The sequence below is a fragment of the Erpetoichthys calabaricus genome, chromosome 7, assembly GCF_900747795.2.
Source record: "Erpetoichthys calabaricus chromosome 7, fErpCal1.3, whole genome shotgun sequence".
Taxonomy (NCBI): domain Eukaryota; kingdom Metazoa; phylum Chordata; class Cladistia; order Polypteriformes; family Polypteridae; genus Erpetoichthys; species Erpetoichthys calabaricus.
This window is the reverse complement of record NC_041400.2, coordinates 127,136,498-127,150,374: the sequence shown is the minus strand read 5'-3', so window position 1 is coordinate 127,150,374 and position 13,877 is coordinate 127,136,498. Positions and strand designations below refer to the sequence as shown.

Sequence of the window (13,877 nt, the reverse complement as noted above, 5' to 3'; positions counted from 1 at the left end):
AATAAGTAATATGTAATTTAATATATACTTTGTTGACTGTTGAATTAATTTGGTTATTAAGAAAAGCTAGAGGCATAATGAATAACAAGTATCAACTTTTCTGTATTATCTATGTAATTGGGAAATGAGTTACAAAACAGACAATTATGCTTCAGATTCAATCCTACTAATGTGTTGCGCTCATCCTTATTATTTTCCCTATAGGAGTTTCAGGGCCTTCTCAGTGAATAATATTTACAACAACAACAGAGATGCTCATGTTGATCTAATGCAGCTTAATAACTGTATTATTTTTTTCCTACATTTAAATGAGAACACAGTTTTTCCTGTGCTCTGCCACTTTAAATTAAGAAGAATGTGTAGCAGCATGTCATTAATTGAGAGAAGGCAAGACGTTAATAACCAGCATGCTGCCATTAGCTGGCAATCAATTGGACAGCTGAGCAAACTGAGGAGAAACATGAGGACAAAGCAAGATCAACTGCGGATTAGTTAAACCTAGTACTGATCTTATGCTGCTGTTCATTGTGCCAGTAGATAGACCTGAGGGTCATCTTCTCTTAGTTCCATACTACACTTTCTGGTCTTGATCCACTGCTAGTATGATACTGTCTCAGGTACACTGCAACTGACCCATGCTGACCAGACACAGATTGGTTTTGGGGCTTTTACACTATCAGGCAGCAAGTTGGTACAGATAACAATCCAAAATGTCTTCCTAAATGACATATGGAGACAACACAGCTGACTTTTTACAGTATGATACACAACATAAGACCCTGATTAAAAACTGATATCTTGTTTTTAACCAAACAGCATAGGCCACCATACCCAGAATTCCAATTTCAAGGCCTTTAAGTTGCTCTTCCACATTTTCATAGATGTCATTCATGGTAAAGTCCGCTTGAATTACTTTCACCTTTCTTCCTGTTGTTTCAACTGAAGGGGAAAGAAAAAGAAATAATATTAGTTGGGAGTCAATGATACATCCTTTTTCATCATTGTAATGAAATTAGAAGAGAAGTGGGAAAACCGCAACAAGCCCAGCCAAAACTAAGCAGTCAATAGTAATTAATTAATGTGTTTGAAAAGGAAACCGATGGCAAAACATCAAAGACACCTGAAATAACAAAGAAATACAGAAAGGTAAAAAAAGCAAGACAGGACAATTAAAAAAATTGATAATAAAAATCATCACAGTGAACAAAGAGGCAAAAGCACAAAAAAGCATGTAATCCTAAATCCTTGAAAATAAACCAGAACTCTTTCTGAACTCAAGATCTTTGAATTTATTCTTGAAAACTGAAGTGACAAGGAGAAGCAAGAGGATGAGGAGGTGGCAGTCTTGGTAAAGCAACACACTCAGTGCCAAAGCACTGATTGCCCTTTTGGTCTTAAGTCCTTTGGATGACTGAACAATAATTCAGTATATTAATGACAGCGCCTTAAGGGCAATGATCAATTAAGGAGTTTAATTGGCTAAACCAGACATATTTAAAAAAGAAAGAGAAAAGAAAACAAGTGAAAACTTGATGATCATAATGCCTTCTTAAGCCAGATGACATGATATGTTTGAACATTAAACACAAGCCCCTTACATGCATACTGTACATTTTGGGGCTTATCATGAATTTATTGAGATTAGCTTATTATTTCCAATCATGAAGATCTATTAATTTCTATAGCTAACAGTGTTAATACCTGACCATTGCAAATAAGGGCATACAATCCTAAAAGTCGTACAGAAGTTCATAACCCATTAAATGTAAACTTGTTGAGAAACTGGGAAACAGCAAAGCTAAACACTCGACACAAATAGAGAGACTTCTAGAAAAACTTTGCTAACATTGGAAGAGAGTTTCAAAGCTGCTTTCCTGTTACTTAAGCACATTCATTCCATCCATTTTATAACATGGACTCAATTTTGTTGATGCAGAGGGTTCAAGACCATGTCTGGGAGAAATGGTGCTTAAAATCCCTTGAGAATCCAAGAACAGCTCACATAATTCAAGGTGTGTCTAATTTCTAGTCATTTACAAATAGCTAATTTTATTATACAAATTAACAACTGCTCATGCTAGTTTGTGAAAATTATTCGATTGATCATTCATCTGCATACATGAATCTGTTATTAAAAAAGTCTGTTATAATTTGGTCTTTTTCTCAGGTGTGTTTTAAATATGCGGAGTGTGATGTTTTCATTTTTGGCATAACCGTTTTATTACTTTACAAGGCTTACAAATGAGAAGATTACACAACAGGATTTTAGGAATATCAAGTTCAGCTTTTGTTCCTCTGTTACTCTGTGCTCGTGACAATAAATTTGTACTTGAGACTGAACTCCAGTGGAGCGATTTATTGGTAAATTCCTGACATGGCCTGCAAATGTGAAAGGGGTCACTGAATATACAGTAGGTCTGTGAACTGTATGTTCACTTAAAGCTGAGTCCAAATAAGAAACAGCTGTGTATTAAAAATAAAACTTAATATGTTCCTTTTTAGGGTCACAGAGAATCAAAGCCTTTCCAGTAGCAGCAAGTCCAATGCTGAAAATGGTTCAAATCCACCTCACTTGTTTGTAGAAAAGCATTACAATCACTTCTAATGCGATATTCAGTAGATCGGTGAGCAGACACAGTTTTACATTACAACTAAAACACACTTCTTTCACAAGGTTTACATTTATTTTCAAGTGACTGTTATCAGCAACTGTCTGAAAGGAATAAATAAGGATAAAAACAAAAGATGTGATAAGTTCAATCACAAAGAGCAAGTCTCCATATTCAAAAACTACTAGCATAGAAATATCTCTAACCAGGTTTAATCATTTTATTTCATTTTATTTTATTATATTTTAATTTATTTTGCTTTTGAAATGTATTGTGTTCATTGCTTTGAGGGTATGTAAAGTAGCATTTTCTGATTAAGCCATTCAATTTGCAGCATTTTACCACAAAACTAAAAAAAAAGTACAAATTACATTTTTTAGATTTGTTTTTGAAAATGTAATGTTTCTACATTTATGTAATAAGCTTATTAAACTTATTCTCAATATTCTCTACCGCATTTGGTTACAATAAAAAGTTTTTCTTCTTACATTAGCTAAAATAATTGAGGCCTAAAAAAAGTTTTTGACTCTCCATATGAGAGCGTTTGTACTTGATGCAGACAATCCATGTGGCTGTTATGTACGTTAGAAAAAAAAGAACTTGGTCACCACATAAAATTGCCACATGCACATACCCAGCTGGTACACACGTTGCACGCTTTGATGCAGTCCTGAATATGACGCCAGTTCATTGTATGGAAAACAGAACACATTTGTTTATGCAATAGTACTTTATAAGTTTATTGGGTCATTATTGTCACAAGTGAAATCCTTACTTACATGTGCTAATCAACATGCAACACATTGCCACACCCTGGCAAAACAATTAATAAAGTATAACTACTTCACTTTAAAACTTCTGTCTTTCTTATTTTTACTTATGAGCAGTTAAGGTAACACATCTTCAGTAATCTCATATGAGCATTGGAATTACATGCAGACATTCATAAGGTACCACAATCCAAGCTAAAATACCACCTCTTCATGACCAAGAGAACCTGAATAACTGCGTACAGATTATATGGCAGCTACTTACCAATTTCGTTTGCAACTCTTTCCAGTTTTTCAAGAGTTCTGCTGATGAGGACAATGTTCATGCCTCGTTTTGCAAGCTGAAAAACAACCATTTATTCAATTAATCAAAATTGTCCTGATAAGTGTAGTAGTCACTAAATTGCACCTCATCAAAGAAAGTGAGTCACTAAGGGAGGGAGACATGCTATGTGACATAAGGACTTAGAACATACAGGAATTCACTCTTACAGAATCAAGAGTGCAAAGAATACCAGATCTTAAAATGACTGTCCAGTCATCCATTTGCTTGTTCACAAATCTTGTTCAGGATCACACAGGACTGGTATTTATCCTGTTATGGTTCCACATTTGGCAGGAACAAACCCTGAATTGACCAGCAAATAAAATGATTACGAATTATTTAAATAAAGCAATTCTATCGAAATGTGATAGTAGTGAAGAGTATGCTGTCCATGATGCTGAAAATTATATCCTCGAAGGTTCATGGGGTCATTACTGATATGTGTAGAGAGTACAGTGGAATTCTTACTTGCATGTGTTACTCAACAAGCAATTTGGTGGCACTCGATATTGCCATGATTAGAGAGTAGAACTCCCTTACCTCAAAACTTCTGTCTCTCTTACTTGAAAAATTTCCAAGCATGCTTTTCATTAACAAATAGAACAAGGAAATTTATATTATACATATTAGGGTGTATTTGTCTTCCAGTTTAAGGCTTTACAAAGTTAATTTTCAATACCCACACAAATTTTGCAATTCAATTATTTCACAATGTGGAATCACACTTTAAAATGCTTCTGCAATGTTGTTGAAATCCTTTCAGTAATAAAGCCAATAAGCAGCATCACTGAGTGTCAGTACTAATGTTAAAAACGGAACTGAGAAACTGAGAAAATCTATATAGATAGGTGAAATAAATGTGCATAGTTCATATCATCAATGACTGGGCCAAGACTAGATAGATAGATAGATAGATAGATAGATAGATAGATAGATAGATAGATAGATAGATAGATAGATAGATAGATAGATAGATAGATAGATAGATAGATAGATAGATAGATAGATAGATAGATAGATAGATAGATAGATAGATAGATCTAACAGTCATTAGTCATCCATGTTAAAAGAATTATGCAAGGCTAAAATTACTCACAGTACAACAAAAGTAAAATGAAAATATGTAAAAGTAAATGACTATTAACACAAGGGTAAAAGTAATGTTCATGACATGAGCTACTGTATAGTTCATGAGCTGTGTACCAGTTTTGCAGCTTCTTAATTACATTTTCACTATTTTTATAATGTCACCAAAGTGTCCTCACATATCTGATATAACAAGATGTGTAATTATGAATTAAGCTTACTTTGCTTTTACAGCATCAAATAATACAGTATGTTCCTGTAATGATGACAGGGAGTGTTTTGTCAAATACACAAGTGTCTTTCCCAATGGAGAAAGAAAGTGAAGGGCGTTCCTTTCACTCTCTGCCCCGTAGGCGGTCTCAGATGCTGTCCATTGCTTTCACTATCGACTGAAAACTTGGCCACTGCTGCTTTAGCATCAGAGAGAAGAGATTGGAAAAGTGTTAAACAAGCACTAAAACTTTGTTTTTGTATAATTATATTGGTTTTGTCTGAACCTGTTCTATATGTTTTATATTTTGGACTTCACCCAAACCCACACAATTTAACAGATATTAAAATCCCCTGTTACACCCATTTTGTTTACCCACTGTAGGACTGTAACTTACAGTAAAATGAATTGAACTTGTTGATTTATTTGCATACTGTGCGTGTTGGAAAGATTACACTATTAGTGTTAGGGAGAATGTGTTGATGTGCCACCACAAACTCCATTAATATCTGCCATGTGGGGATATTTAACTTTGTAAAATCCTTTTTTTTTAATGTACAAACCACTTTTTCTAAAGAAATTTGAAATTGACTGTCATACTAAGCAAGCCTGCTGCATTGTATGTACTATATTGAAAGAAACCCTGCAGATACTCTAAGTATCTCCCTGCGCACTTTGGGATCATTCATGTTGTGGACACTCATCGTGTTCCCTTCTAATCCTTAACTAATATGTGTGTGTACATAATAATAGGACATTTTTTAAACATCAAAGAATCTTAAGGATCATTTTTATGTGTGGAAATTTCACAATTCCCAAGCAAAAAGGGTAATAATTACATGCAACAGTAAAAGAGAATTGGTGTAATCAGCTTCAAAAAATGTTTTGGAACATTACCTCAAAAGCATATTCTCTCCCAATTCCATCGGTTGCTCCTGTAACAACTGTAGGAAAAAAACACAATTCTGAATAACAGAAATACAAGTAAGGTGTGTTTGAAACAAAAAACTACATCGCATTTTAAATTATAGACAGCATAGTGATACACTAGTCAACACTGTCCAACAGCTCCAGTATTCTACTTAGAAGACTCAGTCTAGAAAGTGTGTGAAGTTCTTGCGTCCACGTGGAATTTTCTGATTTCTTTTGGTCTCCTAAAGCAGTCCTGGTGTAGTTGATTGGTGACTGTAAATTGCTCTGGCAGGTATACAGTATGTGTTCCCTGCAATGGCCTGGCACCCCATCCAGCTCCTGTTTTACACTCTGCTGCTCCTGGGATCCTTGCAATATTACACTCTCTATTTTCAGTATATGTGTGGCCCTTCATAGCCTTAGGCAAGCTTTGTACATGATGATATTAGTGCTTGGACATCTGCACACATCTTTAGCCAGACGCTAGCAAAATGGAAGAGCTTTTTATGGAAACTGCATCATAACTATGGGCAGAGTGGTGGCTCTGAGGCTAGGGATTTACACTGGCAATTGGAAGGTTGTCTGTTCGAGTCCCATAAACGCCAAAAGTGACTCTACTTCGGTGGGCCCTTGAGCAAGGCCCTTAACCTGCAATTACTCCATCCTGGGTATGACGTTAATCTGCAAGTAGGCCCTCCAACCTCCAACCCTGGGGGTTGGTGGCAGAATTGGCACCCCAGCCACCATAAAAAACCTCACACTCATTCCATTCCATCTGAACGAGTGTGGTGCTGAGGTGTCACCTATTACATGGCTCCTAATCTGGGATTCTGAGTTGGTTTGTCATGTGGTGCTCCTAACCTCTATCATAACTCAAGGTTTCTGAGTCTTAAATTCCTTAGTGAGGATACATAAAAGCACTCTGAACTTTCACTCTCACAGTTAAGATGCACTCATAATCTAATATTTCATGTAAGAAAAAATGGCACTACATATCTATCTTTGGCATGTCCTTATTATCGCTTATTGGTTCTCTCTTTATTAATCTTTTGGCCAGATCTATGAGTTAATAAATATAGGAGCACAGGAATAAGAGTGAGGAGTACATCAAGTGAGCAACGTTATAGTGTTTTCTATTAATTACTGTGCATTAAGAAAGTATTCAATTCCTTCACTTTCTGCACACTTTATCATTTTGTAGATTTAATTTTAAATGGATAAATTTGCCATTTTTGCTCACTAACCTACACTGAATAACCCATTATGACAAACTGAAAACGTGTTTTCAGAAAAGTCTGCAATCTTCTTAAAAATAAAAAACTGAAATCTCTCATTCATATAAGCATTCAGACCCTTTGATGTGGTACTCCAAATTGTGGTCATGTATATCGTGTTTGCTTTGATTATCCTTGAGATGTTTCTAGAACTTGATTGGAGTCCACCAGTGTAAAATTGAATAAGGTCCCCCAATTTATACTGCGTGTGAGGTCAAAAACTAAATCATTTAGTTCAAGAAACTCTCTGTAGACCGCCACGATCAAATTGTAGTATCAGGTACTATGGGTGCTCAGCAGCAGGGACAGGGACACTGGTCAGAATTGAGGGAAGGAGGAATGTAGTTGAATACAGAGAGGTCCAGAGTGTGTTCAGTCTCAGTCCGGGGTGAAGGTTCGCTTTTCAGCATGACAACATTGGAGTGGTTTCGAGACAAGTCTCTGATTGTCCTTGAGTGGCCTAGCTAGCCAAAAACCAGACTCAAACCCCACAGAACATCTGCAGAGACACCTGAAGATAGCAGACACTTCCTATCAAATCTAATGGAGCTTGAGAGGATCTGTCAAACAAAAATGTGACAAATTGCTCAAATCCAGGAGTGCAAAGCCTGAAGAGACTCCCCCAAGAAGACTCAAAAGCTGTAATTGCAGCCATAGGGGCTTCTACAAAGTACTGAATTAAGGGTTTGAATATTTATGTGAATGAGAGATTTCAGCTTTTGATTTTTAATGAATTTACAAACCTTTCTCAAAACATGCTTTCACTTTGTCATTATAGGTTATTATATGTAGACTCAATAGCAAATATATCAATTTAAAGTGAAGGGGCCTGAATGCTTTTATTATGTTATGTACAGTCTCAAACATGCACATTGGCAACAGCAGAACACGGAACACAGGAAGGCACTATTCACTAACACCTTATATTTTCCTCCCTCTGCAGACCGGAAAATTGGCGGCTTTACCACCCTTGATGTCACTTCCGGCTTTACCACCCTTGATGTCACTTCGCCCACCCGGACCAACCTCTTCCTGCCAGAAGTCCTTATCGGTGGAAGTTCTGTCATCTTGAACGAATATACTTTGAGACTCGCGTCTGCAAAAGCATTTTTTTTCTTTTTCAATGGATTTATAACTTGCATTTTGTTTTAGTTGCGGTGGGTTGGCACCCTGCCCGGGATTGGTTCCCTGCCTTGTGCCCTGTGTTGGCTGGGATTGGCTCCGGCAGACCCCCGTGATCCTGTGTTCGGATTCAGCGGGTTGGAAAATGGATGGATGGATGGATTTTGTTTTAGTTAAATAAGGTTTGCGAACATGTAACCAAGCACTTCATAGTTGTCTGTGTTCTGTCTTGCAGTGCATATTAATGCATTCTTTTTTATGGTGTTGGGAGAGTGTGATGTGTTCCACGATGGTCATATGTGACAGTTCTACTACTAATTCTTACAAAGAAACACCCAACATAAGCAGTCTCAGACACAAGTATAAAAGGCAAAGAGTCTTTAATTGTGGGAAACTCATCCCCGAGCATTTCTCACCTCAGCCACAAGTACAATTAAGTACAAGCACAATACAGTACAACTCTTTTCATCCTTCTCTCATAGTCACTGCCTCCTCCACTCCTCCCTACAAGTTTCCTCCTCCTCCTCCCGACTCTGGCTCATTGATTAAGAGGCAGGCAGCTCCCTTTATCTAATCCCCAGGTGTGCTTCCGGTGATATGACACCTCAGCTCTGAAGTACTTCTAGGTGAGATTGGAGTCCTATGGAGTAGGGACTGCCAAATCCCACAGCTTCCCCTGGTGCCCTCCACAGGATCCATCAAGGCTGTCCCTCTACAATACCTGGCACCCATGTGAGGATCCGAGCCTGAGCTTGCTGCCATCTAGAGTCCTGGGGAGACAAAGCCCTGTATAAGCTGTCTCCCCCTGTTCTTCCACTGTGAGGGTGTCTCAGCTGGGTAAGGACGTCAGCCATCTATTACAATGAATAGACGGAAAACAAAACTTAATGCTCACTCCTTTTCAAAAACTTTTTTTTTTTTTTTTACCTTTTCCCTGTCTCTCTTTTATCAGTTTCATTTATTACAATCAAGCCCATCAACCCATGCCATTCAAGTTCTCTGGTTATGTTTTGCAATATGTTTTATGTAAAGATAGCTGACAGTGACATTTTGTGACCTGTGCAGGTATGACAAATTGGCATTATACCCTAATTCTTTATTTTGTTTTAGTAGGAAATCTGTATTTTCACGATTGTCTTGAGATAATGTTATGGGTGAAGGTGGTGTCAAATGATATGAAATGTTGAAGAACACCAAGGAGAAAAAATTTGGGAGGTGTCTGGCTAACCTTTGAAAACCCATAAAATAGCTATGAAACCATTGATGATGATGTGAATATGCAGAATGTTTTTTTGGAGTTGATAAAACTGACCAGAACACAGAATGAAAAGCGTTTTCCTTACATCTGAAACCATGGACAGAAGTACAGCATCTGCGGCCTTGTCTTAGAATGCAGTACAAGAGGAATGGTCAAAAAGGAGTCCTTCTCTGCCATCCCAACCCTCTGCAAATTATGCCAAAGAGTCATGAACTAGGTAGGTCATCCGAGATGATCTCTCGATTTAACACACAGGTGCCACCATTGATGAACTGTGACTGACATAATAGCCCTCCTAGCCGCAGTCCCTTTTTAATTAGGCAACTGCATGCTGTGCTAATTGTGAAGAGCTGGAACTCAGCTTTTCTTCAGATTGATTACTTGTGTGAAAGAAACTAGGCCGCATTGTGTTCGAAAAGCTAACCTGAAGTCATTTTTAGTATTTTTCTAGATTGCTTCATTTCACATGGGTGATTTAGTAATACAAAGAAGCATTGTAATGTGTCATAATATTTTGGCCAAAATACACAATTGGAAAAATGACTGGATGCCTGACGCATGGCTGATGCGACATGAATAATTTGATCTTTTTTTTCATTAACATTTTCACAATGTTTACTATTGTTCAACGAAAGTCATTCCCATTGAAGCCCACTACTTATTTCTTAAGTATAAAGTATAATATAACTTTGGTAAAAGACTTTGCTTAAACATTTAATAAGAATACAACTACAGTTTGCATCCTTTCACCTTAAATGCCTTCTGCATTCCCTGTTCTCTTTCAAAGGGTTAGAATGAAAACCTGCAGCCACAGTAGCTCTTCAGGACTGGAGTTGGAGACCCCTGGTCTAGAACTTCACTGACGTCCACCTGTGGCAAACTGAATTGATTGGACAGCTTTGGAAAGGCACTCACCTGTACAGGATATATTGTGAGATGTTTGAACTCTTTTGAGACCCTCCCCAAAGGGGCAACATGCTGAACCACAATTGACAAATCTATAAAGGGCTGCTTGTCTGTCGCAGAGGCTTCGCAGCACCACAGAGGCAAGTGCAAGCTCCCTGCCTCCTCGCACAACACATCTGTCACCTGATGGATGATGCAGTGAACATTTTAACTTGACCACTGACCTGGCCCCGGCTCTGCCCATCTGCTGTGTCTGTGTGTAGTAGAGAGGTAGCTCCCACTGCACTAATAACCTTGCTGTTCCTGTTTCAAGTTGAATAAAGCTGATTTTCCTGACATCCTTAGACTCTGTCTCGTCTTTTGGGTGCAAGGCAGCGTCTCACGCATCACAATACAAAGTACCACAATTCACACCGAGTGTCTGAACAAACACCAAGCCTTGAAGTCCAATGAAGTCTGTCTGTAGATGTCTCTGATCAAACCGTGGTGAGGCATAAATCAGGGCAAGCATAGAAAACCATTTCTAAAGTTTTGAGTGATTCCAAGAGCACAGTGGCCTTAATAATTGTGAAATGGAAGAAGATCGAAACCACCAGGACTCTTCCTGGAGTTGGCCATCCAGCTAAATTGAGTAACTGGGCAAGTAAGCCCTTGGCAGGGAGCTCTCCAAGAACCAAATGGTCACTCTAATCGAAAAGTCCTCTGCTAAGTTGGGAGAACTTGTCAGAAATGAAGACCATCTCAGCAGCACTCCATCAATCAGGTGTTTATGGCAGAGTGGCTAACTCCCACTAGGAACTTGCCAAATGTCATTTAAAGGTTTCAGTTGCCTCCTTGGGCCACAGAAGAGCTTTACTGCAGACTGCATGGAAGTAATTGCCAGCTATGATTTCAAAGTTTTTCCTTCCCCTTGGGCAGTTGATGTTGAAGACGCAAGGGTCTGATACTTTACCCAGTATTTGTTGTTTCATCATTATTAATTTCTTAATTATTATTGTTTAGAATTAACCTCTGGCTTGTAACTATCAATTTTTAAATTAATTTTTATGATTTAAGATATGCTTCTGTCATCACATACACAGACCTGAGTGTGAGGCCATCTCGGTTGACATTCAGATGAGCTGAAAACTTGGGTGAGCAAAGAGAATTGGAAGAACCTCAAGGCTACAGTACCTTTCATTTATAACATCTAAGAATGTTAGAGATTCTGAACAACTCAAAGTGGGATCTATTTAACCCCAACACACAGACACAGGACATTTATTTAATTTCTTCCTTTAAAGTGCCCACAAGCACCACAGCCACAAGTAAACAGACAAGTAATTATTAAATCTCTCAATATAATTCTCTCTTTTCTCCACCACACCTCCCAGCAAGCTCTGTACTCCAACTCCCGACTCCGGCTTGCTTGCTGGGTCTTCAGCAGTCCTTTATATAGTTCTTGACCTAGAAGTGCTTCTGCTCTTCCTCCCACGTGATTTGCCAGCACTTCTAGGTCAGACGGAGAATTCAATGTTTTTTGTCAGCCCGGAAGTACTTCTGGATTTCGGTCCTCATGACTCGAAAGTACTTCCAGGCTATAAGGGAAGCACAACTATATATATATATATATATATATATATATATATATATATATATATATATATATATATATATACACATACAGGGCTATTCAAGAATTTATTTGAAACAAGCTGTAAAAGACAGAAAAACATTCCACACATCGCTAGATAGAGGAAAGTTCAAAGTTTGGTCCTATGGTTCTTGAGGTTCCATGCACTCAACATGAGCACCATATGTAGCACGACAAACATCAAAACAGTACACCATTTCTTGTCACAAATGAGTCAACTGATCCCTAGTTACTGAATTCACAGCTTCCTCAATTCGATGTCACAAATCTTGAAGATTAGTGGGCATAAGTGGAACAAACTCTCTTTCTTTAATGTACCCCCAGAGATAAAAATCACAAGTCTGGAGACCTGGGAGGCCATAGATGATGAGCAAGATCTTGTTGTCCACCTCTTCCAATCCATCGTCCTGGAATGGTGTCGTTCAGGACCTCCAAGTGGAAATGAGGTGGGGCACCATCTTTCATGAAAATTAAGTCATTTGAATCTTGAAGTTGAATTTTTAAACTTTGAACTTTCCTCTATCCAGTGATGTTTCTTCCATTTTTTTTCCCTACTAGGGTTTTTTTTTGGAAGTTATTCCTTGTCTTCTTAGAGAGTCAAGGCTGGGGGGCTATCAAAAGGCAGGGTCTATTATAGCCCATTGCGATAGTTCTTATGTGATTTTTGGGCTATACAAAACTAAATTGTATTGCATTGTATTGTATTGTATTAAATATTCCCATACTCAATCACCGCTGATCTCTGTTATACCTTATTTCAGGACCAGCTGAGGATAGAAAGGGCAAAGATCCAGAGCACGGGTAAAAGTAAGGTGGAAAGGATTTAGAACTGGCCTGCATCTATTAATCTGAGGTGTTGGATTGCTTTTTAAAAAATTGAATGAATTTTTACATCTGTGCAAAACTGATGCTCTGAGGCAAAAATAGATTGGGACTGTAGTGGTGGGAAATAATGAAATGGCTGTGGTCATGTATGCATGCAAGGATGTGGCATAACAGGTTTAACGTGTAGACCAGTTATCACATTAATCTCATCTTATCTTTCTTGGACTGGTTGTCTGCCAAAAGGTACCCAACAGATAACATCAGATGAGCTCCAACAAGTTCAGGCCACTGAGCATCTATCTATCTATCACGTGGAAGAGCAACTAAAACTGATAAAGAGATACAAATAAACAGAATTGTACCACTGGAAAACAGAGAAGACTACTGCAATAGACATTTTTAGCTTTTCAATCACAGCTCCGTATTTTTTAATTAATAAGGAGTAAGAATAATGTATTGCTAACACCACAACTGAGCTTAATGCATTTTATATTCTAAGAGAGGAGTTTTGAATTCACAGAACACGCACCAATTATTATATATGTGGTGACAAGCCAAGCAAATTGCTAGTGGATGTCACAACTTTTATTAGTCAATATAAACTACATAGCCTTGACACTTTTGTCTTCCTTACCTGAAAAATTTCAATTCCCATTGCTGTTAATAACGAAAATACCTTGACCAGTAAAACTGGGCGAAGAAATCAACAGTATAGATTACTGCAGAATTTTTCATTTTGATGTATACCTGAGGATTCTTTAATCAATTTTATCTCAGCTATTAATCATTGTGTGTTTTGTTGATTGTGTTCAGTATTTTCCTTGCCCTCTGTATGTTGAACTTGACGGTCTTCCAACCCTGCAGCTGTGGGAACCTCCCTCGACCTATCTAAGATCCAAGGCATTAGCTTGTAAACTTGTTCTTCATTTCCTGGATTTGGACTCCC

At 37.9% G+C, this 13,877-nt stretch overlaps 1 protein-coding gene across 1 annotated transcript in view; it reads right to left on the bottom strand.

Moving 5' to 3' along the window:
- hsd17b3 (hydroxysteroid (17-beta) dehydrogenase 3) overlaps nt 1-13,877 on the bottom strand; it is a 50,417-nt gene that overhangs the window by 20,564 nt on the left and 15,976 nt on the right. The window contains exons 2-4 of the mRNA XM_028805338.2: nt 5,899-5,945; nt 3,645-3,720; nt 832-939 (exon numbers count right to left, since the gene is read on the bottom strand). Coding sequence (XP_028661171.1) covers nt 832-939; nt 3,645-3,720; nt 5,899-5,945 — 231 coding nt within the window. The remainder of the gene's footprint in view (nt 1-831; nt 940-3,644; nt 3,721-5,898; nt 5,946-13,877) is intronic.